General features: G+C 41.8%; 3 protein-coding genes across 4 annotated transcripts; 1 reads left to right on the forward strand and 2 right to left on the reverse strand.

Annotated features, from left to right (window-relative positions):
• Positions 1-74: 74 nt before the first annotated feature.
• On the reverse strand, positions 75-5,052 carry lrp10 (low density lipoprotein receptor-related protein 10). Its single transcript, XM_058069132.1, has 10 exons — positions 4,998-5,052; positions 4,172-4,318; positions 4,066-4,098; positions 3,821-3,965; positions 3,545-3,738; positions 2,888-3,453; positions 2,303-2,742; positions 1,988-2,182; positions 1,735-1,864; positions 75-1,567 (listed from the first exon to the last, which is right to left on the reverse strand). The coding sequence occupies exons 2-10, from the start codon at positions 4,206-4,208 to the stop codon at positions 920-922; spliced, it is 2,388 nt and encodes a 795-aa protein (XP_057925115.1). The 5' UTR covers positions 4,209-4,318; positions 4,998-5,052; the 3' UTR covers positions 75-919.
• Positions 5,053-6,137: 1,085 nt separating this feature from the next.
• mmp14a (matrix metallopeptidase 14a (membrane-inserted)) lies at positions 6,138-17,638 on the forward strand. Its single transcript, XM_058069133.1, has 10 exons — positions 6,138-6,486; positions 14,306-14,454; positions 14,521-14,643; positions 14,722-15,029; positions 15,103-15,264; positions 15,346-15,485; positions 15,565-15,703; positions 15,783-15,933; positions 16,003-16,118; positions 16,184-17,638. The coding sequence occupies exons 1-10, from the start codon at positions 6,409-6,411 to the stop codon at positions 16,501-16,503; spliced, it is 1,686 nt and encodes a 561-aa protein (XP_057925116.1). The 5' UTR covers positions 6,138-6,408; the 3' UTR covers positions 16,504-17,638.
• Positions 17,639-20,347: 2,709 nt separating this feature from the next.
• On the reverse strand, positions 20,348-26,120 carry mrpl52 (mitochondrial ribosomal protein L52). 2 transcript variants are annotated; one of them, XR_009129176.1, is made up of 7 exons: positions 26,022-26,120; positions 25,648-25,717; positions 21,775-21,842; positions 21,277-21,341; positions 21,042-21,205; positions 20,820-20,899; positions 20,348-20,466 (listed from the first exon to the last, which is right to left on the reverse strand). XR_009129176.1 is itself a non-coding variant. In XM_058069134.1 (5 exons), exons 1-5 carry the CDS (start codon positions 26,053-26,055, stop codon positions 21,053-21,055), a joined length of 390 nt encoding a protein of 129 aa, XP_057925117.1. In that variant the 5' UTR covers positions 26,056-26,119; the 3' UTR covers positions 20,950-21,052. The 2 variants fall into 2 exon arrangements, 1 of the variants encoding a protein (XP_057925117.1); XM_058069134.1 differs by lacking the exons at positions 20,348-20,466; positions 20,820-20,899 and having other exon boundaries at positions 20,950-21,205; positions 26,022-26,119.
• Positions 26,121-26,402: the final 282 nt, after the last annotated feature.

Genomic DNA, 26,402 nt, shown 5'->3' on the forward strand with positions numbered 1-26,402 from the left:
AGCACTCCGTGTACTATGCAGCACTATGTGTTCTTGCTGTATTGTAATGGGCACTCTTTTAACCCCACACAATAAAAAGTGCAAATTGTTTAATCGCAGCCACATTTTTAACGTATATACAGTGAAATTGACCCACACACACACACACACACACACACACACATCCCCCTAAAAAATCACTTTCTCTTACTCATTATGTTGCAGTTAAAAACTTTCAAGCTACTTTGCATCGACCCTTGATAGAATTCAATAAAAGCAATTTAAAAAGAGGGAGCCTGCAAAAATAAAAAACAAATGTGAAATAATACATATGGCACACCACAAGTGTCAAAATGTGACAGAGTTGATTCCCCTCAGGGGTTGATGATTCAAGTTTTGTAAATTCAAGCTGGGGGGGGGGCGCACGCTTGTGCACACGCACACACACAGTATATATACTAAAAACAGGCACCAAACAGACTGTCTTTGGACACATTTCCATACATTCATTAGGGAAGGGATGAGCACTAAAAGGTTATTGCCGGTCAAGTTCTACAAACTAGAGCTTTCAGTGTGCAGGGCTTTTAAATGTGGAGCGTGTAACTCATGGTCCATCTGCAGACAGCTCCTTAAAAAGGCACTTAAATAAGGGAATACCTGTGTTCTAAAATAGACTATATTGGCAGGAGTACGAGGAGAGGATCTACAAACATACTCCACTGTCTAACGCGCTCACACAAATGTCAAAATGTAGATAGGGCTGTGCAAAAATATCACCTGACGTGCTGCCTAGCGTTGATTAAGTACACGCCAACATGTAGAGACACGTGTGCTCTAACTTGCTCTTTCAAATGGCAAAATACTTGATTTTATAATCCAAAGCAAAATATATACATTTAGACACATATTAAAGTACTAAAGGCACTAGTCACAGGGTGATTCAAGTGAGCATGGGCACATCGTCCTCTGAGGTGGTGTCCTCTGACAGCGGGATGAGCAGCACGTCGTCATCGGAGGAAGACGAGGAGGAGAACGAAGGGGAGGCAGAAAGGGGCACGTAGTTGTTGGACGACGAGGGTGATGCCCTGAACAAGGACAGGCTTAGGCCCAGTGTTTGGAAGATGGAAGCCAGAGAGGGACTGCTGGGAGGGATGCCCACTGGAGGCGTCAGCGGCTCCTCCACAGGCGGAGCTGGGGGGGCGTAGGGGGGTGGAGGCGAGGATGCTGAGGGCGGTGACGGCAGTGGTGGCGCTGGGGACGCCACTTGAGACGACACGTCTCGCTGCTGCTCAGACCGAGTCAACATGCCGACTTTCTGAGGCACGGGCTGGTTGACGGCCTCCACAGCCGAAGAGGAGCTGGTGGGGGTGGAGCGAGTTAGTTCCTGACCCTGAGGGGCGACGTCAGGCTGTTGCTGGTTGGAGCTTGCTGCCTGAGCAGGTCTGTAGGGTGATCTGGGGATGAGACCCCATCTTCTCATGCGGCGGACGGCTCGGCGGACAAATCGAGGCCTGCGTCTCCGGTGTGGAGAGCTGACTGCATCCTGGCGAAGGAGCTGAAGAAGGCCCCTCAGAGACAACGATGAAGACTGGGGGAACAAAATGTCATCATGTCAATCACATTTACAGTAATGATTTATTCATTTATATATTTTTAAGAACGTAACAAAGTGAAGCCACAAAATTTGAGCCGCAAAGTGATGATGGACGACTGTATTTTATGAGTAAATATTATATTATGTGCATCATGTGTTACCTCATTGGGGTTTTCTGTGGGGAAGTCCTCCACTGGAGGGATGATCCCTTGTGCAATCAGCTGACCGTAGGAGGGAGGGGCCTGCTGCTGAATCAGCTCCGCTTCGTGTCGGCTGATTGGTGCAAACAGGCTGCATGCGGAAAACACATTTAAATAAAGGGCATGCTGCTATCAGGGATCATGTGAGTTGTCTTTGTCTGTTTTAAACTCTACGATACCTTAACTGTGTATTGCATTCAGAAAGAGCAGTTACCTGTACTCCCTGGTCCTGAGCGAGTACAGCTTACAGGTGCATCCCATGGCAATGACCAACAGGAGCCCACAGACCAGACTGCCAACCGTCGCCGCAGTGATCACCTTGCGTGGCAGCACCACCGTGCAGTTGAGCTCGTCGATGCCATCCTTGCAGTCCACCTGGCCATCGCAGCGCCAGCTCTCAAACACACACCTGGGATAAGACAGGATGGGCATTTCCTTCCTTAGCTTACCCAACTGGTAGACTGTGTCCTTTGTTTCAGTTTGACATTTAATGTAACAAAAACAGTTGGGCCTGAGTCTTATGGCTGACCTGTCACTGTCACAATGGAAGGTTCCGGGCTGGCACACGGTACAGTCCCTCTCGTCGCTGCCGTCGGCACAATACAACTGGTAGTTGCAGCGTTCGCTCACCGGGTAACACACTGGGCGGCCGGCAAAGTGGCTGGACGCCACCGCCATCCTCTGCCCGGCGACTCCACAGGCAAATTGGTTGCGACTGCAGCCCCGGCAGCCTTCCTCATCCTTCCCGGTCTCGGGGCAATCCCATTTCCCGTCGCAGCGTTGCTCCTGGGTGAAGCAGCCTCCCGAGGGGCCGCCACATCGACCCTCCCAGGGAGGGCAGTAGTTCCCGACGTGGAATGTAGCATTGAAACCACTTCCTTCCGAGCCAGGGAGGGTCTGATAGGTGAGTGACAACAGGCCGGTGTGGGACTCCACTTGGACAGATTTATAATTGGATGCGCTTGTGATCTGCTCCAACATAGAAGATAATAATGACAGCAAAAGTAAAAAAAAACTGCACGTGATTACTGAAGGATGTTATGACTGTAAGACTGGTTCATGTATGACAGCATATTACAGTATTGATCTGAAACCTCCAATAAAAAACACTCACAATTTTGATGACATCCCCTTTGCCTTGTGCTCTGTTGTGCACTGTGAGCGTGTCCCCAGGCCCCAGTACCAGCTGTTGAAGGTCCAGCCTAAGGGGCCGGGAGTCATCGGGATCCAGAGTCCAGATGCAGAGCAAAGGTTGCCCACGAAGAGCTGGAGGAGAGAAGGTCCCGTAGAAAGTCTGGAGAAGTCCTCCACAGGGCCACTCAATAGGAGTGGGGGTCACAATCGGTTCCTTGTGTGTGAGGGGCTGCTCCAGATCTTCATCAGTCTCATCATCTTCTCCTCTCTCTTTCAGCAGGGACAACAGCTCATCAGTGCTGTCTGAGCTCTGACTTTTATCAGCAGGGTTTTGCTGCTCGGAGACGCTCACGCTGTTCCTCTCTGCCGTGCTTTCTTCAGCACCTGTGCTGCCGGCAGTGTTACCGTCTCCGCCACAGCCCTCCTCGTCTGTGCCGTCACCTTCGCCGAGACACTCCACCTGGCCGTTACAACGCCACGAGAGGGGCAGGCAACGACCTCCAAGACATTCAAATGATGTTAACGGGCATTCGCCAGAGTGTGTATCTGTCAGAATGCAGGAGCAGAACATGACTATTTTGTGAAAGACCTCGACAACATGTTACATCACACATTTTATACAGAAGAAACAACACACCTCTGGCATAATTCAACCGAAAGGACGACACAGGGTACAAATGTGGCAGAAAGTGGTGCACCACTGTGATGTTTCCCCCCAGGAATTCCACAGGTTGCGGCAATTTGTTGCCGCAAAGAACAAGCGGCTCGCCGTCAGTGGATGATATTATGGACAACCACTCCTTCCTGCACCGAGTTGAAAACTGGGAAAAGCTATGAGGAAAGTGACCACACATTTGTTTAACGAATTGCCTTAACATTCACAAACAAGATGGATGTGTGTCTGTATGTCTACCTGAGGACTACAGGCTCTCCCACCAAACCCTTAATGGTCCAGCAGTCATTTGTTGCACCAAAGTGGTAGGACCAGGTATGGTACGTAGAACTCCTTATTTCTCCCACTTTGCTGTCCAGTACTTGAGGGGAATGTCCACAGTGGTCTGAGAATAGCAGGGGTAGAAAATATACAAACATAAATTTACATTGTTCTGACATAATTGAAAGAATAATGAATATATGACATTTTGTTATAATCCTTACCAAAACAAAGAGCACAGCGTAACCCACTGCATGCTGCAAAAAGGACATGCAAACATGAACACTAATCTTACAGATAGCATCAAACACAAAATGTGTAAGCACTCACCAGCAATGTAAAAAAGGAGGGTGTAGATGTGCATCATTGTGGCAATGCCTGTAAAACACTTTTTAATGGGTAAAAAAAACCGGCAGAAGATTGTCAGAAAAGTGCCATTTTGGATGGGATTTTAGTCGATAGATAGGAAGACGTCGCCTGCAGAGCAAAAAAACAAGACCTTAATAACAAAAGATGCATTACATAAAAATAACACAGCTGCGATTTAATTCAGGAAGAACTTTGGGGACTGGTATTGCATTAATCACATTAGTGAGTGAAACAGCTATAATTATTATGTATGCAGCCTTAGTTTCCAAACAACACATTTGCCACTTCATCGGGTTCACCAGCTATCACAAGAGTGTTGTATTAGGCAATGCTTCACACATTATTTGCACAAAACCACACTCATTTCCTTCCCGTAGTACTTTGACCATGACGACAGGAAGGCTAAAGTTAGCACCAACGCGCAACGAGGAGAAACCATCGTCAATGTGACTGTGCTGTTTTGACAGCTTTTAAAAAAGACGCTTCCCTGTAACAGAGACGGCTAGAGGTCGTTAAATTGTTCAGTGTGTAAACATCGAGGGTATATATTTACCAGAATTAATGGTAAAGGGTAGTCGATATCGTAGCTGATTACAAGAGCTTTACTAGCCGTTAGCTTCCTGTCGATGTGCATGCTAACTTCCTCTAAAATTCGCATTTCACCAGTGGCGACACCCACCAAAAGAGGCTTCGAAACTTACACGGTAATGTTTACAAGTCAACGAAGCTTTACATAAAAGGTGGGGACTCGTAAAAAAATGTTAAATGTGAAAGCAAGGCGATTTACCCAGTCAGTCGGACTTTTTTGTTGACAAGCTCAGAACTACTTCCGTGTTTCCCCCACCAGCAGAACTATGACGTAAGAGGGTTTATCCTGTCACGTGATTGCACACTTTATCTTACGAAACCACCTTCACCGAAAGCGTTTTGTTATCATCATTACAATAGTAGCTATATTGGTACTAACACATATTCTTAATAATAATTACATTTGCATACACCAGAGATGCCTTTTGAAATACGTTGTGACAATGATCGTTTCGTAACACTAGATGTCACTTGTGAGTCGATTTATACTTAAGAGTATGGCGTATACTGTATAGCTTTAATTAAAGAAGTTATGGGGCAGTTATGAATGCCAGGTATTTGTAATGATATGTTAGGTGTCACAGTTGGGTTTGTGATGTTAGTTTTAGATCATCTAACAAATGTGAATATTAGTATATGTGTGGAAAAAGTGATGGTGCCCTAAACCTAATAACTGGTTGGGTTACCCATAGCAGAAACAACTGCAATCAAGCGTTTGAGATAACTTGCAATAAGTTTCTTACAGCACTGTGGAGGAATTTTGGCCCACTTATTTCTGCTCAGCAGTGGTTTTGGTCTTGCAGGCCATTTTTGCCCAGTGTCTTTCTTATGGTGGCGTCATGAACACTGACCTTAACTGAGGCAAGTGAAGCCTGCAGTTCTTTGGATGTTGTTGTGGGGTCTTCCGTGACCTCTTGGAAGACCCGTCGCTGCGCTCTTGGCCATGTTTTCACCATTTGTGGATAATGGCTCTCACTGCGGTTTGCTTGAGTCCCATCCATCAATTTTCTATGCTGATTAACCTAAATAAGGTTGCGGGAGGCTTATCACCTCTATAGGGCCTAGAGGGCCTAGGGCCACAGGGCACATATAGACAAATAAGGATTCACACTCCCAATCATACCTATGGACAATTTGTAGTCTCCAATTAACCTAACATGCATGTTTTTGGAATGTGGGAGGAAGCAAAATTGCAAAAAAATTATACCTAAAAATCCCCTCTATAAGAGGACTCCTCTGCTGTTTTTAAGGACTTAGTGGAACACGTCACACAGGAGGGAAGGAGTTAAAAAAGGGAGAAAAAAACATCTGGAGGAGGGACCCAAAGGATAATCCATCTCTGTGACCACATCCACACACACTGTAGACAATCCAAGCGAAGGGGAAAGAAGTTTAGAAGCAACAGATGTGTTTTCCACATATTGAATTCTTTTGCTGGCTGTTTTCATCTCAAAGTTGACTTTTTGTGCACTAAAGTTGAGTCCCCGAGGAGTCCAATGCGGAGAACAGCAGGGCAGTCATCTCCTTGATATACCTTAGACTTTTTTTTTTCTCTTGTTATCTGTGAAGACGTCGGGATTTGTGCATTTTATTTCTCTTTTGTATGAAGAATGATGCCCCTCTTGCTCATCACCTTGGCGTGCACGCTTCATTGCTTTTCAGTCAGTGCAGATGTGCTGAAAACAGAGGTAAGTCATGTCTTTGTAGACAGGGATTTGCCATACATGTACAAAAACCAAAAGGTTTCGTGTTTCTTAAAAAACACAGTGCAAAAGGAGGAAGCTGGAAAAAGGCTATCCAGCTTATGTGTGCTTCTGTGAGCTCCAAAAAACACTAGTTTCTGACATTAAAACCCCTTATTCATAGCATTTTAGCTTCTTCACCATTACTATTGTTGTTAAATTGTTGCAGTCAGCTATGTTCTCTTGTCCTGACATGATTATCTGAGAAGATTCTTCATGGAGAGGGGAAAAGTATTGTGGCTTTGCTTTGTTCTGAGGGGGAAAAAAGGGGGTAGGGGTGTGTTTTTTTGTCGGGGGAGGGAGTTTAATGGTTATCATGTGCACATTGTAGAGCAGGGGTTCTCAAACTTTTGGGGACCACAAATATATAGATAGAGCCCCTTTTATACAGTGGATGCCACAGCAATTATTTATATTTCTAATATTTCAACATTTCAAGGAGGTCTTGAAGATCATCGTGCTTTAAATATGGATAAAAATCAGGACACCCAATAAAATACAGACATGGTATGTAATATAATGAGACAATGGCAACGGGCACGCTGACGTTGTACATGATGGCGGCCATGTTTTTCGAGCAGTTCAGTCAAATGTTACTTGTGAGTCCTCTAAAGATGTGTAAAATTTTCATCCGTTTTTGTGCAGCGGCAGTTAGCATTATTATAAAGAACGTAGGGTTATTAGTTTTGTTTTTGCTTTTTCCAGTGTTTAAAATTGTACATGGGTGTTCCTGTATACAGTAGGTCACATGACTAGCGACTGCATGCCACCCTCATGAGTGTTTGCTGTTTCAACCAAAAAAAGAGCAAAGTTCTGTAAAGTTCCATGTTGTTCACTTCCAAAAGAAGCCACTAATATGATGTTTGATGTGTTCTGCTCGTATTTGTGTCAGCAGTCGCTTGAAGGCACTTCTCTGTTTGAAAGCCACAACAGGAACTGAATCATAGATTTCATTTGGCTGTGTGAGATGCAGGATGCAGGAGTCACTGACCACACCGTGTGACTAAAGCCTACTGGTACTGGACGGTCCGGATGCTTTAGAAGGAGCCATGATGGACGTGGTGGAAGCAGACGTTTGTTTATACAGATCTTTTACAGTAGATCATTAAAAGCAGCAGAGCACTCCTAAAAGGATCTGTGGGTCGCGGTTTTGCAGCACGTCCTTGACAATAGCAGAGCACTCCTAGACTTTTTGGTAGGAAGTTCCGAAAAACAGGACCAAACAGGGTCATGTCATATGGAGGATTTTAGGGGGGAATTTTTGCAGCAGATTCTCAAAAACAGCAGAAAGCTCCTGTTATCATAGATCTTTGACTTGTGTTTTTGCAGAAAATTCTGAAAAACAGCAGAAAGCTCTGGTCGTATAAAGGATATGTGTCTTGTGATTTTGCAGCAAGTTCCTAAAAACAGTAGAAAATTCCCATCATCAAGCATCTGGGACTCGTGTTTTTGTAGTAGAATCCTAAAAACAGCATAAAACTCCCATCATCACAGATCTGTGACTTGTGTTTTTGTAGTGGAGTCCTAAAAACGGAAAAACCTCCCATCATCAAGGATCTGGGACTCATGTTTTTGTAGTAGAGTCCTAAAAACAGCAAACAGCATAAAACTCCCATCATCACAGATCTGTGACACATGTTTTTGTAGTGGAGTCCTAAAAACAGAAAAAACTCCCATCATCAAGGATTTGTGACTTGTGTTTTTGTAGTAGAGTCCTATAAAACAGTAAAAAAAAAAAAAACCTTCCATCATCAAGGATCTGGGACTCATGTTTTTGTAGTTGAGTCCTAAAAACAGCATAAAACTCCCATCATCACGGATCGATGACTGGTGTTTGTGCAGTAAATTCTTAAAAACAGCATAAAAGTAAAAAAAATAAAGGGCCTGTGACTCGTGTTTTTGCAGCAAGTTCCTAAAAACAGTAGAAAATTCCCATCATCAAGGATCTGAGACTCATATTTTTGTAGTAGAATCCTAAAAACAGCAAACAGCATAAAACTCCCATCATCACAGATCTGTGACATGTGTTTTTGTAGTGGAGTCCTATAAAACAGTAAAAAAAAAAAAAAAACAACCTCCCATCATCAAGGATCTGGGACTCGTGTTTTTGTAGTAGAATCCTAAAAACAGCATAAAACTCCCATCATCACAGATCTGTGACTCATGTTTTTGTAATGGAGTCTTAAAAACTGAAAAAACTCCCATCATCAAGGATCTGGGACTCGTGTTTTTGTTGTTGAGTCCTAAAAACAGCATAAAACTCCCATCATCACAGATCTGTGACTCATGTTTTTGTAATGGAGTCTTAAAAACTGAAAAAACTCCCATCATCAAGGATTTGTGACTCGTGTTTTTGTAGTAGAGTCCTATAAAACAGTAAAAAAAAAAAAAAAACTCCCATCATCAAGGATCTGGGACTCGTGTTTTTGTTGTTGAGTCCTAAAAACAGCATAAAACTCCCATCATCACGGATCGATGACTGGTGTTTGTGCAGTAAATTCATAAAAACAGCATAAAACTCCAAACATATAAAGGGCCCGTGACTTGTGTTTTTGCAGTAGGTCCTTAAACACAGCAAAACGCTCCTTTAGCCTATATGTACTGTTATAGTCTATAGTCCTTAAAAGAGACTTGATTGATTGAAAGAGATTGATTACCTTTAACGATCACTTTTGCGGGACATTCTTAAAATCAGCAAAGTATGCCTCCTGTGTGACTACCAATTTTTTAAGGTCCTTAAAAACAGCAGAGGGTTCCAATCATATAGTGTATAGATTTCTGACTACTTGACTACAGATTACTTGAAACAGCAAAGCATGCCCATCATTTAGAATATATTTGACCAACACCTTTGCAGCAGAGCACTTCTGTAATAAAAGATCTTTGACTAGTGTTTTTGTAGCAGGGCCTTAAAGATAGTGGTCAGATTTTTGACATGCAAAAGCTCTTTCACTAGCATTAACATAGCGCTTCTTCTTCTCGTGACTTCCTTACATTTTCCGTTGACTACTATTTGGAGATTTGAAGCCATGACAAACAGTGGCAGCATATCTGTTGATAGTCCTGTCATGTTGTCGTCAGCGTAATGTAAGGGTGGTAGACAACCGGCCACCATTGCATCACAGTGTGTAAGCATATGATTAAAAGACAGACTGTGATGTTCGCATGTGGAGGAGGAACCATGGGTTGCACAAACAAGCTGAAATTAGCAGAATCCCGTGTTTGCTCAACATCTGTGCATTCTGAGAAACGCCCTCCTGAGAGACACTGGGACTTCCATATTTCTTTGAAAGTTCTCCTAGATCTGTTTCCACTCAACTTTCTGCCTATTTGTTGAATAAAGTGCTTAGCTGGACCCTATGAGTGAAGGAACCGGGTAGCAGTGAAAACAAACGGGTGTCTAAAACATACATCTGCTCTAAAGCCATCTGGATTCAATTGTCTTTATCTCCACTCCATGTAAGCACCAGAGATGCTGCCTTGACGGTCTGTCACTTCACGAGTACGAGTATTGCACCAGCTTGTTTCTAATGGGAAACCGACATAAAAACTCCTTGGTGCACTTCTAGTTAACTGGGTCGCCAGGGATAAGAAGTAAAATTAATGTGAGATTCCGGAGACACGTGAGTGTTTTTTTTTTCCATTGGCACAGACAGAGGAACAACTGACTCTGTCTTAAAATTCAGCGATACTTCCAAGTTCCCTTCTTTCCTACCACTGCTATGTCTAATATCTTTACCTTCCTTCGTGTAATGGGACACTTTTCCTCTTTTCCTCTTTAACCCCTTCTTCACATTCAAAATTGAATTTGATGTTGCTCTCCGGCTTCCTCCCACATTCCAAAAACATGCTAGGTTAATTGGCGACTCCAAATTGTCCATAGGTATGAATGTGAGTGTGAATGGTTGTTTGTCTATATGTGCCCTGTGATTGGCTGGCGACCAGTCCAGGGTGTACCCCGCCTCTCGCACAAAGTCAGCTGGGATAGGCTCCAGCATACCTCGTCAGAATAAGTGGCATAGAAAATGGATGGATGGAGTTCTGATCTAATGAGAAAAAATGTGAATTCTATGTGAATAATTTGATGTAATATTATGGGGAAAAGAAACATAATTTTATTAGCATAAATAATAAAACATTAATATATGGAAGTTGTAATATTATGAACAACAACAAAAAATTTGAAAAATGAGATTGCAGAAAAATACTACAATGTTACAGGAATAAAGTCAAAACATTGTGGGAATTAAGTCATAATTACCAAAAGGAATTACAAAAGGAAAAGTTGAAATAGTTGGAAAATTTCAAAAAAACAGCAGAAAATGACACAGACAGCTGTAATTTTACAACAAGAAAATCTAAATATTATATTGACAAAAAAAAGTCCCTAAAAGTATTTAAATAAATAAATAATAAATAATAATAATTAAATATTAAATAAACTCGTAATATTTTAGCAGCATGGAGTTGTATGTATAAAATATACAATGTTTATCAAAATATGGCTTTTTAAAGTCTTTACACTATGAGAAACAAACAAAGCAAAGTTGTAATCTTGGGGAAATTAGGTTTGGAAAAAAGTCATAATCTAATTTACGAAGATTATTTAAGAAGAAAGATGAAACAACATGGAAATATGGTTTAAAAAAAGTTTTTAAAAATGGTAAAAATGCTAAAAACAGAGTAAAGACTAAAGTTCATGCTAATAATGGACTTTTTCACCTATACCACAAAGCTAAGATGCATTATTTTCTTGAAATATTACAGCTAAGCATATCTACGTCTACTGTACATGTGTTTCTTCACAAAATATCAAAGTGGCCCTTGTATCCTTTCATTTTTTTCCGCCTCTCTGGCCCTGGGTGGAAAAAGTTTGGACACCCCTACCATAGTCCTTAAAGACAGCAAAGCGCTACTGCCATATCCTGCACAAAATCTTTGACATCTTTGAATTGACATTATATATAAAATAAGAATAACAGTGAAGGAAGAAGTCCAGTCTCTGGCAATTTAGTTGGCAATTTAGTTGAACAGCCCTTCTTCTATAGTCCCTCATGGTGCAATAAACACTAATGGATGGACGTTATTGGACTCCAAAGTACCGTAGGCACCTTTTCCAGGCCTCAAACATTCCTGAAGCTATAGAAGGCTACAATAACACACGGAATCAAATCCATAATGCCATTTAAGATATAGCACATTTGCTGCAGATGATGATTTCTTGTCAGGATGTCGCATTGCAAGGTCACAGGGAGTTACCTCTCCCACCACTTGACATCACATGACCTGTGTTGCACGCATTTGAACACACTGCGCACTCTCAGGAGCATGTTTACCTAAGCCGCTGCCAGCCCACCGGCCCCACATGGCCAACAATAGCAGCCATGTTCGAGTCTCAATAAATAGAAGCTTTGATGGCGGCTGCTCAGGATGGGAAAGGAGGCGGAGGCGACTATTGGCGTCCCAAGGCGGTGGAGTGGGATTGGAGCCGGGTTTTTATAGAAGGAAGCACATAGAGACAGTGGCAGCTCTCAGCTCACTTGGTGACAGGGGATGAATCCAGGAGAATGTTGAAGTAATCCAGAGAAATGGGAGCAAAAACGAGCGTGAAAGGGAAGGAGAAACTTTGCCAGTTTGTTAATATAAGTGAACCTTGTTCTCCGGAAGCCCTGCATTGCACTGCCACATCACCAACAAGTAGCCATGTGTGCCTGGCCTGCGCCATCCACTCATCCATACATCCATCCTTTGCTCCTGCAGACTTGAGGAGAAAAGCAGCTCTCGTGGCCGAGCAGAGAGACTGTGGGGTTTGAATGATGCTAAAGTAGGAATTTGGGGTAATTCCCCCGTCTTGAGCTGCGGTAAAGGCAAGAATGTGCGCATGCATAAGTGGAAAGGCACATTTAAGGCCTTTACGGAGGAGATGAAATGCAGACGACATTATTGGCTTAGCATCTCTATACGATATTTGGTAGGGGTGTAACAATACGCCAAATCAGTACATTCATCACTTTTAAGTGACAAGTCAATTTGGGTTACAGTATGCAAAATGTAAAACATAGTAGTGGAGGGGGAGCCATTATGATCTGGGTTGCTTTTTCCTGCAATGGAACTTCAAGTTGTGCATGGGTGTCAAACGGCAGTTGGATATGTGGAGATGTTGCAGGGGGCATCCCTCATGACTGTGTGGTAATGACTCAGCACCACTGTTTAGGTCCAGTTATTTTGCACTCCTGCTGCAACAGCATGTTATTGATTCGCCTATTGTTTACCAGTGGGTGGCACAACACATGCTTCACCCTGCTTTACCCAAGATGCATTGCACACATTAGCATAAATATCCAGCAATTCTTAAAGAGGACCTTATTATGTTCATTTTCAACGCTTTGTAAAGAGTTGTGGATTCCTATAGAGCAGCTACACATAGAAAGCTTTCTAGATCTTCCAGATTCTGCACCTCTTTCTGCAGTATTTCCATGGACTTCCTGCTTCCGACCAAAACGGTCTGATTAATTTACTCTAACCCCGGCCCTCCTCTTAGTACGCTCACTGCACTGTGATTGGTCACACTCCTAAGCACTCCCGAGGACTTCCAGATACGTAGGTTTGCATTTACAAAAAAGTATAAAGTCTTTTATTCTCTCTTTTAACATAAAAAAAATTTAATGAAGTGAACTTTGAAGTAGTTAAAAACTGAAATTGTGAACTATGAACATGAAGTATTCATATTTATACTGTTTGAAGTGAACTTTGAACTAGTTCATGACAACTATAAACTTGCACAACACTGCCTGATCTAAATCCAATTGAGAATATTTAGGGATGGATGGCAAAGGAAGTTCCAGACAGTGGATGCCCTTCCTGAAGCCATCTTCACCAAAATGTCAATTTTTCAAAAAGTATTTTTGAAGTATTAGATTCACATAAGTGCTCATATTTGTGTATTTCTTTGCTCCTCAATTTGTGACTTTTTGGCGCTTTCACCGAAGAAAAAAGCAACAACTAAGAAATTATGTACTAGAACAGCAGACCAATCACAGCTCTTCGGTCCACGTCACTGTTGACGTAAAGTTATAATTTTTTGGTGGTACATACCAAGTTCCGCTGGAGGATTTGGAGGGGGAGGAGCCAGGCGGTGTTACTTAAAACACAATTCAGGCCCAACCATGAAGCTTCACCCACAAAATGGCCATCAGCTGTCTGTAAGAGTAGAGAAAACAAGGGCTGTGCTTCTCATGTGTAAAAATAATTAACAATGTGTTTGACCTAGTAACAGTGAAAGGATATTCTTGACTTTTTCCAGCATTTTGAGTTTTCCTTGGCAGAAGTAGTCTAGACTGGAGTTATGGGTCACGGTGACTAATCCTTTCTCAGATGTGTTTCATTTGGCTTGAAGAGACGCTCTCATCCTTTTTATGTAGACCACCTGAGCAATAGCACATAAAGGCCGGCAGGAAAACGAGAATGTTGTGTTGCTCACAGGATCGGAATGATGAAGCTGATTTGAGAGACAGGTCCAAACAAGCATTGAAGGTTTACAGGACAAGCAGACAGGAAGTCTTCTGTTATGTCTTCTATCGTTTTATGTTAATTAAAAACTCACAACTGAGTAAGAAAAAGGAATCATACTCTTAACAAAATGGGTGGCGGATTTTAAATTACTGTCATTTTAAAATAAATTACATGTCCTCTTTGCAGTTTAGCTAATTAAACACTATTATTAGCATTTACATCTTAGAGGAATAATGATGTTTTTGTTTTGCAGGCGTGGCTGCAGCAGTATGGCTACCTGCCTCCCGGTGATGTCAGAGCGCAAGCAATGCGTTCACCTAAGTCCATCGAGACAGCAATCGCAGCCATGCAGAGGTTCTACGGCTTGACCGTGACGGGCTCCATAGACTCAAATACAATAGAGTGAGGCCCGCCTGAGAATCGGACTACATCTGTGGAGGCATGTTATTTCAACAATTATTTTGCCAGGGCGATGAGTCGTCCTCGGTGTGGTGTTCCAGACAAGTTCGGACCAGAACTGAAAAGCAACCTGAGGAGGAAGCGATACGCGGTGCAGGGATTAAAGTGGGACAAGTCTGAGGTGACATTCAGGTAAAAATTCCATTCCAAAATTGGTGCATCTGTGCATCTCAGGTCTCAAAACCATCTCTCTGGGATCCTTCTCCGCAGTATACAGAACTACACACCCAAAGTTGGTGAACGTGCCACCTATGAAGCCATCCGCAAGGCCTTCAAAGTGTGGGAGAGCGCCATCCCGCTCACCTTCAGAGAGATTCCCTACAGCCACATCCGGGGCAAAGTGGACAAGTATGCAGACATCATGCTGTCTTTCGCCGAGGGCTTTCATGGGGACAGCACGCCGTTCGATGGCGAAGGTGGCTTCTTGGCTCACGCCTACTTCCCCGGTCAGGGAATTGGGGGTGACACACACTTTGACCTCGCCGAGCCCTGGACAACCGGGAATGTCGACCAAGGGGGTAAGGTCAAGTTTGGTTCTTGGGAATCTTTCCCAAAGAAAAGAAACCACATGTTTTGATTCTTATATTGAAGGGAACGACGTATTCCTGGTAGCGGTCCATGAGTTAGGTCATGCTCTAGGTCTGGAGCACTCCAACAACCCCTCTGCCATCATGGCCCCGTTCTATCAGTGGTTTGACACAGAAAACTTCCAACTTCCAGATGACGACCGCAGAGGCATCCAAACCATCTACGGTAGTGTTGCAGCTTTCATCATAAAACCTCCATTGTACTGTATTTTAATATTCAATTGAATACTAAATGATTCTCCGATAGGGACCAAAACGGGGGCTCCCCCTCCTCCACCAAGACCCACAAAGCCCTCCAACCCCAAGAGACCGGATCACGGTCCAGACATCTGCGAGGGACACTTTGACACAATCGCCATCCTCCGGGGAGAAAAGTTTGTCTTTAAGGTACCCCAATCCTAAAACCAGGACCACTGATTATTTTTTTTATTTCTATACCCACTGACTCCACTGATGGACCTTTCAGGACAACTGGTTTTGGCGCGTACGTAACAACAAGGTACTTCCGGGTTACCCCATGACCATCAATCACTTCTGGAGGGGCTTGCCTTCAAACATCAACGCCGCATACGAGAGGGACGATGGCAAATTCGTTTTCTTCAAGGGTAAAGCCCCACGCCACAAGGACCTTTGAGAACATTTGGGAAGTCACTGCAGCAGAACCTTCCTTTGTGTCATCTCCAGGTGACCGGTACTGGGTCTTCAGTGAGTCCACCATGGAGAAGGACTCCCCGAAGAGTCTCAAGGACATGGGCACGGGTCTCCCCACTGACAGAATGGATGCGGCTCTCTTCTACACCCCCACTGGACAGACCTACTTCTTCAGAGGCTCTAAGTGAGGAATATTCAATCATCTTTTCCTTCCAAACCTTCCTTAATACGTACCCCCTTGTGGCACTTGCAGGTACTACCGTTTCAATGAGCTTACTCGCACTGTGGATGCCGGCTACCCGAAGCCCATCAGCATGTGGAGCGGCGCCCCAGACAACATCAAAGCAGCCATCATGAGTGAGGATGGATGTAAGTACTGCGTGAGAGAAACTGAAGTTCTTGTACAAAAACTGATCTGTGCTTCTTTTCTTCAGCTTACACATACTTCTACAAAGCCAACAAGTACTGGAAGTTCAATAACCAATACATGAAGGTGGAGCCAGGCTACCCCAAATCTGTGCTGACTGACTGGATGGGGTGCGAGAGCGAGGAGCCTAAGACGGGCCGGGAAGAGGAGGTGATTATCCTGGAGGTGGATGAGGCACAGGGCGGTGTTGGGCCGGTCGCAGTGGTGATCCCTATCCTCCTCTTGGTGCTGGTGGTGGTCACTTTGGGGGCACTGTTGTTCTTCAGGAAGTACGGAACACCTCGACGCCTCCTCTACTGCCAGAGATCCCTTCTGGACAAGGTCTAGAACCGGTGGAGTGATACCACACAGGAGGGACCCACAATGAGAGAACGAGGGCCCGCATGTAATAATGGGGTGGAGCGAGCGTGGAGAAGATGGATGAAAGGGATGACCGAGTAGTTGGGTGGTTTCTACATTGAGTAGAAGGTGAAATCAGGTGTATTTGTATGTTAAGTATTTACATGTGTCAAAAATTAACAACATACCGACAAGCCCCACGCCAAACTTCCCTACGCCCTTCCCCCAACCCCCAACTGGACAACTCCGGCTGAACTGATGTTAAATTCGGAGACTAACTTAGATCTTTATTGCGTCTGTTTTGGCCATGTTACATTTCCTGTTGTTGTTTGATTTTATCCTACCACTAAGCAGGGTGTTTAAAACATGCATGTCCATCATATTCCTTCAGTAAAATGACCTATTTTAGGTCAAAATGTTTCGGGAATTCAACCTCAGCATTGTCCAATGAATGAAATGCAGGGATAGGATTTTTATACTCTGTGTCCACGGGTGTAGATGTGGCACAACTGGAGACATTGCATAGATAGTCCATGTGGTACAGAAGTGTTTTTGTTGTTGTTGTTTTCTGTGCAAGCAGTTAAAACGGAGAAACAAAAAAAATAGGAAGGGGTGTTTTCATTCCAGTCGGAATGATAGAATAAGGAGCAGCGCTGCTTGTGTGCATGTGTGAGAATGATTCCAACAATACGGTGCAATTTTTTTATGATTATCTTTGCATTTGTCTTATTATTGTTATTATTATTATTATAATTAATATTATTATTATAAGTATGGTTATGGTTATTATTGTTGTCTCCTCTTTTTAGTTTCTTTTTTTTTTTTGCGTTGTTTGTTCATTGTCACTGGGAGTCCTGCTGGACAGAGGCAATGCGTGACAATGACTTATAAGAGCGAATCCCAGTTTACGGTGAATTAGATCAAATCAGGTGGATCAATGTGATTATCCGGACGTTAGCACACAATAATGATCATTACTATTTATGAACACATGGTGCTGTTTTTTGGTTTGTTTTTAAACACAAATTGAAGGTGAATTGGTTGAGTTAAAACAATGATAATGGTAATTATATTTATAATGATGATTCAATAAAAGTGAATGAGATTGTTTACATGCCTCTTTTTTCTTTTGTATATTAGATAAAACATACTTGGGAAATACTTGCTTTTCACTGCACACCAATGATAAAGGAATATTAAAGAAGCTCTATGGTGTAGAAAGACAGGGATGATCAAAGTCCACTCCAAGTCATATTTTATTATTTTATATTATTGATTTATTGGTGTACCCGACCTCTCCCGCGAAGTCGCCTTTGATAGGCACCAGCATACCCCGTAACCTAAGTGAGGATAAGGGTCATAGAAGGTGGATGGATGGATTATTGATTTATTCCATCCATCTATCCATCCATTTTCTTCCACCATTCGGTAGAAAAAGTTTGGACACCCCTGTATTCGGGGGTTTATAATAAAATGTATAATGTACAGATAGAGATGGAAGATGGATGGATGGATTGATGGATGTCCGTCATTGCATTTTTAAGCTGCCGATTCCGATACCGATCACCCATGAGTGAGATCACCCAATATCAATACCAATCACATGGATTAACTTTACATTTTTAAATTTATTTACGATGACTGCTATTGGGCAGGGGTGCCGTTAGACAATTAAGGCCCCGTGGGACAAAAACAAGCTCCAAACTAACCACATTGCTTGTTTATTTTTAAAAGAAAATGGAGTCAAATTAGGAGTTTGAAGACCAAAAGCTTGGTCAGGGATAGGGAAACGTCTTGACTCACGGGCCACATTGGGTTAAAAACATTAGCAGAGGTGGCATCAAACAGAATGACAGACTTACTCATGGTGCAACAAAAAAAAAACATCCAAAGCAAGATCATTTATCCCATAAATCAACAACTAAGTGCACAATATAACACATAACTTAAAACTGATATTTCCAAATGTCCGCAAAGCATGCTGGGTAGTCCTCCTTAACTACTCCTTGTTTACTTCTCTGACAACCTCCTCAACATATCTTGCAATCAAGCAAAAATGACAGAGAAACAACAAACACAGCAGGGGTATCAGGGGTCCTGATTCATCCACATCACATCTTTGACTCTAAGCCACCTCAAAGTGTAAACAGCACCTGAAGGCAACATCTGGCCTATGTGGATTATGTTGACAGAGTCAAGATGCGGACGGAGGTGGTAGAGTTAAGTCAGCCAAGCATCTGCTCTCCTTGTGGCTGCACTGAGGGCAATGATGAATACTGACTTTTTAGTGCTGACACATAGTCTCTCAGTCGCCACGCCTGGCAGGAAGTGGGCTGCTCGTAGTTCAACCTGGCATTTTTTCTTTGTTTTTTTTTTTGTTTGGGTGACCTACATTGTGGTGGCACCATCCACTGTAAATCCAACAGTAACTTTTTCCACCTTTTTACCATGCCAGAAAACATCTGTGTGGCAGCTGCTATTTAAATGAAAAGAACATTTCGACACATTTGAAAAGATGACCGAGGAGGTCATGTAGATATTTGCAAAAAAGAAAAGAAAATAAGTATGTCAGGAAGTGGTCTTCATCATAAAGCGCTAAATCAGACCCTCCACAAACCCCCTAACTCCACCTACACCACAAAAGCAGTCACAGTGTTCCTACAGATTTGACATTGCAAACTTTCATATTTTTTCCAGACTCAGTTAATAAACTGTAGCAATTAATTAATTGATTTTCCAATTAGTTGACAACTATTTGGGTATTGGGTTTTTTTTTAATTCCTTGCAGGAATTAAACTCCTGACAGGGAATGCCCCCACTTTTTTGGGTTGCTCCGCCCAGAGCGCGGATCTTGAATTAAGGTGTTTAGTGACAGACTTACATAGAACGGGAGAACCCCATGCACTTATGCGCATGGGCAAATAGGGCCCTCTATGAAAAAGTGAAATGAATTGGATAAGGACACAATGAAGTGAAATAAGTTGACAAATTTATGATGATATTTAAGTGAATAATGATGATTAATAATGATGAAAAAAATGACAAAGTACGGGTTACCTGTACCATTGTACCTCTACTAATTACCAGCATAGATTTCACAAAAAGTTTCTAAAGTATACTTTTAAGGAGCTGTCACACACAGAGGGAGAGAGTAGAATGAGCAGAATACGGCTTGCCGCCGAAGCTCACCTCCTCAAGCCAGTGTGTGTGCACCGCTGTGGAAGCCTGCATCCAGCTTTTGCTTATAGCAAAGGTCATTTAGCGATAATGCTACAAAAACATAGCACGGACACGCTCATTTGTTAACACCCCCCACTCCCAGTGAAATATATAAATCATGTCATGTCCAAAGAGCAGCCTGTGAACAGCATATTATAGAAACAAAATCTAAAATAAAACTGGAAAAATAAAACAAAAAAAGCATAAAGTAACTAAGAGAGCTGTAGAACTGTTGATACTAAAAAAATAGTAATCTTAGAGGTCACTTACACACATACACGGTACACATATAGATGAATAATAAACAACATAGCAACTTCTAATACGGTGTACTCGCTCATCCCTACTACGTTCAGTACGGCCCACGAGCTAAAGTAGTGGTTGGGTTTAACCCCCCAAATTCAGTTCTGGATATGACACAGCTTTTGACTTCATAGGCCAGTCTACTTCCTGTATGTTGATTTGTCAGCTGATTTCCCCCCTACCCCCACATTGCCTCTCCCCTCCTCCACTGCTGACTTCTGCACAATAGCCAACATCTGCTCCTCATTTTCTCCAAACAAGCAGAGAAGGGAGGGACCATAAGGGCAAAAGAAGAAGAAGGGAGGTGGAAAAATTTACTTCTCACTTTTGGAGGTCTTTGGTGGTTGTTCAGGTCTGAGGGTCTCATCATTGCTCGGTGGACCACTTGAACGTGTCCTGCAACACCTTGTACACTCACTGTGGTCGCAGCTGCATGAGGAAGGAGGAAAAATGAGGGCAAGGGAAGAATTTGCAAATTGGCGCCTGGCGGCCGAATAAGTATTAGACTGATTGTGGCTTATTTGCTGAAGTCTGCAAAGAGCCTGGGGGTTTAGAACTACAGCAAGAAAAATGTTAGGACAGAAGTGGGATTACCTCAAAGTCCAATTTAACAATTTTGGGGTGCGTTCAGAGCCATGATCCACATCTAATGAGATGCAAGACCAGAGCCAAAACAGCACCATTTACAAAGCAGATAACTCCATCCACAAAACCAAACACATTTTTAAATTGTCAGTAATTCAAATGTTTGAATAGGCATCATTATGTTTGTGCTGCTGTACCTAATAAAGTGCCAAGATCACAAAATGGCGTTTGCGCCGCCACTGTCTTGCAACGGAGAATTGCTGCCCTCTATTGGACGCTGAAAGACATGTATCAATGTTCAACAATACAAAGACCCACAATGCCACAAATCCAAATCACTTTATTCCATGAAATTGCCACACATAATGGAACAGTCATAATATCACATAACATAAGCGAGGATTTATATAAGTATTTACCAGGACTGTTTCTAACTTGGAGGATGCTTCTTCTTTAATAGCTTCCCTTTGGCTTTGAGCAAAAGAGACTTTTTGTGCTCCTCCATTCTTTGAGCTTCGTCTTTTTTCTCTCTCCAAGACTCCATGCCTCTGTCCATCTCGGAGTTGAGCATCACGATGCGCCTCTGTGGATGACACAGTGTGCGTTTTATTCTTGCCAAAGCCGCTGTCATATTTCTAGCTGAGGGACACTTACTGCTAATTCTTCCCTCTCTTGCCGCCGCCTTAACATTCCCTTCATTGGAGGTGCTGGTGTCCCATCTGCTCAAGGAAGGAGAGACAATATTAACCCATAAGAAATGAAGATTATATTATATCTTATATTAACGGAAGAGGAGTTAGACTGTGATCTCCAGCAGTGATTCCCGACTGGTGACTCGGGACACATAAGTGGGTTGGGGAGCTGTTTTCAGTAAGTCACAGAAAACGTAATGTATGTAATGACCCAATGACTGTGAATGCACCTCCCGTTCTTGTCTATGCTATTATGTACGCTATGTTTCTGGGTGATTTTTAAGCTTGTGTCCTTTGTGATCTGTGCCTCAGCACCGCAGCTCATGTGTACCAAACAGTTCCTTTAAGTATCAGATATTTGAGAAGTGTGAGTTCTGCAATATGGGTCTTGGTTTGTCATTGAGGGGTGATGGTGAGTCCCACAGCCAAACCAGTTGAGAACCACTGATCTACAGTATACCTGCAAAAGACCAATCAGGTAGATCTGTCAGAGGTCCATATTCTGTTCCACTGCGTGCAAGTCCGTGCCTAAAAAACAAACCAAGATAAATCTGTATTGCATATTTACAAGCAATTTTAAGTGTTTGCACTGCATTGCAATTTGTTGTGGTGTTTGAAAAATTGTATACATACACACACACACAGATATATATATACGTATATATATGCATACATACACATATATACATATACACACACACATATATATATATATATATAAATACACATATATACATACATATATACATATACACACACACACACACATATATATATATAAATACACATATATACATACATATATACATATACACACACACACACACACACATATATATAAACATACACACACACTGCATTTTAAATATATAGTAGTATTTAATGTGCTCCGTGTACAGTGAGTACATTAAGGTAAAATGTAGGTGTAAGATTTAGGTACAAGAGCCAACCTACACTAAAACTAAACTTGTATCAGTCTAGGAATGGTACTTGTATGCAAGCTGAGGACCACCTACACATGTCCAATTCACTAAATAACATATTGTGCCACACACAGGTCTGTGAGGATCAGGCAGCTCTTTATTTGCACATGGTCTTGAGCAATGAATATCCAGGAGGTCGTTACTCAGTGTTATCTTACAAACAACATTAAAGTCATCACACAGCAACTTAACGCTCAAAAGGTATATCCAATAAATATTACCAATAGAAGTTCTCCCATAATGCATTTGAGCAAAGCCTTTCATTGGAGTACAAGCAGAATGAATGAATGAATGGATGGATGGCTGAATAGATGGATGGCAAGATGGAGGCGCTGCAATACTGCCTCTGTCCACCAGAAGACGTCATTGCAGCCCCCCGGAAAGCACCAATGAATGCGTGTCTCAAACAAATGGGAAAAAGAGTTGCGTTATTTACATTTTAAACTTGCATTGGTTTATGTTTTACAGCTATCTGGTATACATCTAAAGTGTTAAGTTGCTGTGTGATGAGTTTAGAGTTCTTTTTTAAATGACATCATGAGTCAGACTATTGTGTTGTTATACCGTTATATATAATGACCTCCAGCAATTTCCAGTGGGTTGACAAGCATGTCATGACTGCACCAATAACAAAGAACTACTACTTCCTCACCGACTCGCAAGCGGAACAGTATTTAAACAATTAATAGTACTTCTGAAGTAAAGATGCCACAAGATTTAAATTTAGCCATAACTTAGCCGCACCGGTGTTAATAGTTTAAGAAAAAAGTAGCGGCTTATACACCAGGAATTATGGTGAAATGTTGACTTAAGTAAGAGAAATACTGCTCGGATGATACAAACACTTCAAAAACATAATCATCCCATTTATTCATTCAACTTTTTTGTTAATTTTGTGTGTTTAGGCGTTTGAAGTCCTGCTTTTGAAGTGTAAATTATGGAATGAATAATCTTCATTTGCATAGAAAAAAAGTACATATTTCAATCAAATGCTCCAGGACAAAGGGTGGATATGAAAGAAGTGGGCAAATAAAACGCAGTTATAAAAGTACAAGCTACAACTAACTATTATCATTGCCTTCCAAAACCATACAAGTCAAGGTACACAAGGTACGTAAACATGAAAGATTTGCGTTTTCATGATTGTGTGTTTATGTATTTACTTGTTGTGTAGGACTAAAACTACATCTATCATTGGTTTGGTCTGTCTTACTGTAAAAATGTAGAAAACGCAGTGCACATGTACTGTGATGTACTTTAGAGTAGGTTGGGGTCTGTGCTGTAGGAATCAGTAATGGCCATTTTAAACCACTGTAAGGCACTAAAACAATGATTCTGTACCAAAAGAAAAATAACTAGTTACGTAGTCGTACGTCACTACATGGAGAAAGGACAATGTGATTTTTGGTCTTTAAAACGTAACTTTTTTGCTCAAAAAGGTGGAAAAACAGCGACCAATACAAACAACCATCATGCAGGATAAAGATGGTACCTTTGAAAGTGAAATGGACAGTAATAACTAGGCAGTGTAGTGCTCTCATTGACAGTTCCTCCTCCCGATAAGCTTGTCTCATCAATCAAAGACAGAGGTATATTTGAAATCCAAATAAATGTCTCTCTGTCACAGGTTGCTCTGCTAAACAACACAATGAAGTTGCTGCTTTTGGCTTTAAGTGTCGCCCTGCTCTTCAGCGCTGGTGAGTGTGCCGCGGTGCAACAGATAGAAGCACAAAAGGACAAGAAAGTACAGGGGCAATGACGACATTTTTACTTCCTCAGGTGAAGCCCTGAAGTGCATCCAGTGTCAAGGGACATCTGCGCTACAATGTTCAGGCGCTGTGGTGTGTCCACAGTTTGATGCGAACTGCGGTGATTATAGAGTGTCAGCATCAGGTGAGTTTATTACAACAGCTTTTTGCTCAGGACTCATGAGTCACTTAACATTTTTTTTACTGCTCATCACACCAAATGCTGGTCAATCCATGAAATACAGTGCACCCTTGAAATTACAGCTAAAATGTGACGGAAAATAATATGGTGCAAAAATCATCCAAAAAATGCCAAATGATAGCAGTGTCGCTGTTATTAATAATGTAATAATCTGACACAATTTTCCTTTCTCTGTCAGCTCCAAGGCAGCGGAAGTGCATGAGTGACCAAGACTGCTACAATATTAAAAATCTGTACTCCGGTGCAAAATGCTGCAAGAGAGACCGGTGCAATGCCTAATAAATATCATAGAAGAGGAGGGTTGATGTCCATGAATTTGGGTTCAAGCCAATCTGCTCGTCCCTAGCAGTTTAATTATGTTAGAAAGCATTTCAAAAAGAATAAAAAAAATAAACTCTATATCTGACTGTGTGTGTGTGATGCTTCTTCCTGCAGAGCCACCTTTCATGATAACAATGAAGCCAAAAGAGTTTCATCTAAAGCATTATTAAAAACAGAAAAATATACAAACTTTTTCAGTGCTTTGGTTCCGATTTTCTACAATAAAAGCTCTGATAAAACATTCCACTGTTCTCAAATATCTTAATTTTTATTTTTCTGCACAAAATAAGATGAAAAATAAATCAACAAATCAAAAATAAAGAAAATCAATCAATCAGTAATAAATAAATATAATAATAATAAAACGGCAAATAATAAAAACTTAAGAAACCACATATAGTTGGTGGGCAGACAATTTTTTTTTTCAGATTAAAATTATCAAAGCATTATTAGAGCCCTGTAGACATGACAAAACACGACTTAATCACATTTATACTGTTTTTATTTACAACATATTGCGCAACTGCAGGGTCTTGAGACACATGCTAACTCGCAAACTAGAGAGCTAGCGACCTAAACGGTAGCCTCCAAGTTATTTCCTTTAAACTTAAAAAGCCAAAAACTTACCACTTCCACACGGATTGGGAGGATAACTATTAACAGTTATTTAACCTTTAACATGAACATTAATCAAACGTGATAATTTGTTCTGGGTACATGATACCATACAGCATCCATATCAAACTTGCGCGGGCCGCACTAACATTAACATTTCATATCAAGGCGGGGGCCTAAACTAGCGTCCTGTGGGCCACATTTAGCCCGCGGGCCGCATGTTTGAGACCCCTGATCTAAAGAAAAGGAAGTCACATTGTAGTCACACTGTACATCGTACAGTGGAATTTGTCTCTGCTCTACCTCCAAGCGGTGCAAAGTTTTTGAATACAACTATATAATACATATTAAAAGAAAATTTACTAAACTAAATATACCTACCTAAATTTCAATATATATAAATGCATGCGAAAGAGAAACGTCTACAAACACTCTTAAATGATGTTATTCCGAGGCAGACTTACTCTTTTCTCCACTTTTCTCCCCCTTGAAGGCCACACGTTGTGCTAAAGCGTCTGCTGGAGTGTTTTAACACTGCAAAAATACAACAAACAGAGAAACAACCATTAAGAAGGTACACTGCTTTCGAAGTGGGATTATATATTTCTGTGGGGGGAATACTGGACAACTATATCACTCCATCGACAATGTTAGCATTAGCTTTCGCTATGCCTGAATGACGGGCATATTATGTTATATTTGCTCCTATTTCAAATACACAGTGGTGTCAAAGCGGAGTAGGTAGCTAAAATAAAGTGGTACAACAGTATCTTTAAAAGCGGGATAATATCAAACAAAGAAGTGAATAAGCCGTAGAAGTGAATAACCTCTGTCTCACCAGAGCAACACAGTATCCTTACGGGCGCAGCCATATTGCCTGCAGTAACAGCAAGCCACCTCTTGAGGTGCTAAAGACGCTAATAATAATCGTAGTTCTCGCTTGTTCACCTCTGCAATACTATATACTAATTGTCAAGATGAGGTTGCAATTTTAAATGGACATACGGTCATTTTAACAAAAAAATAAATGACCTTCATCAGCCATGTGCTTAATAAATGACAGTATGAGCGCAATAATGTCAAAGAAGACGTGAATAAACGTCAAGGGGGTTGCAATGTTGCCTGCAATATAACCAAATAACCACAAAGGGGTGCTAAAATTGCAAATACTGCAATTTTTTAATTATTGCAATTCCTTTTTAAGTCTGTAATAATGATT

Source organism: Doryrhamphus excisus, chromosome 3 (genome assembly GCF_030265055.1).
Source record: "Doryrhamphus excisus isolate RoL2022-K1 chromosome 3, RoL_Dexc_1.0, whole genome shotgun sequence".
Classification (NCBI taxonomy): Eukaryota; Metazoa; Chordata; class Actinopteri; order Syngnathiformes; family Syngnathidae; genus Doryrhamphus; species Doryrhamphus excisus.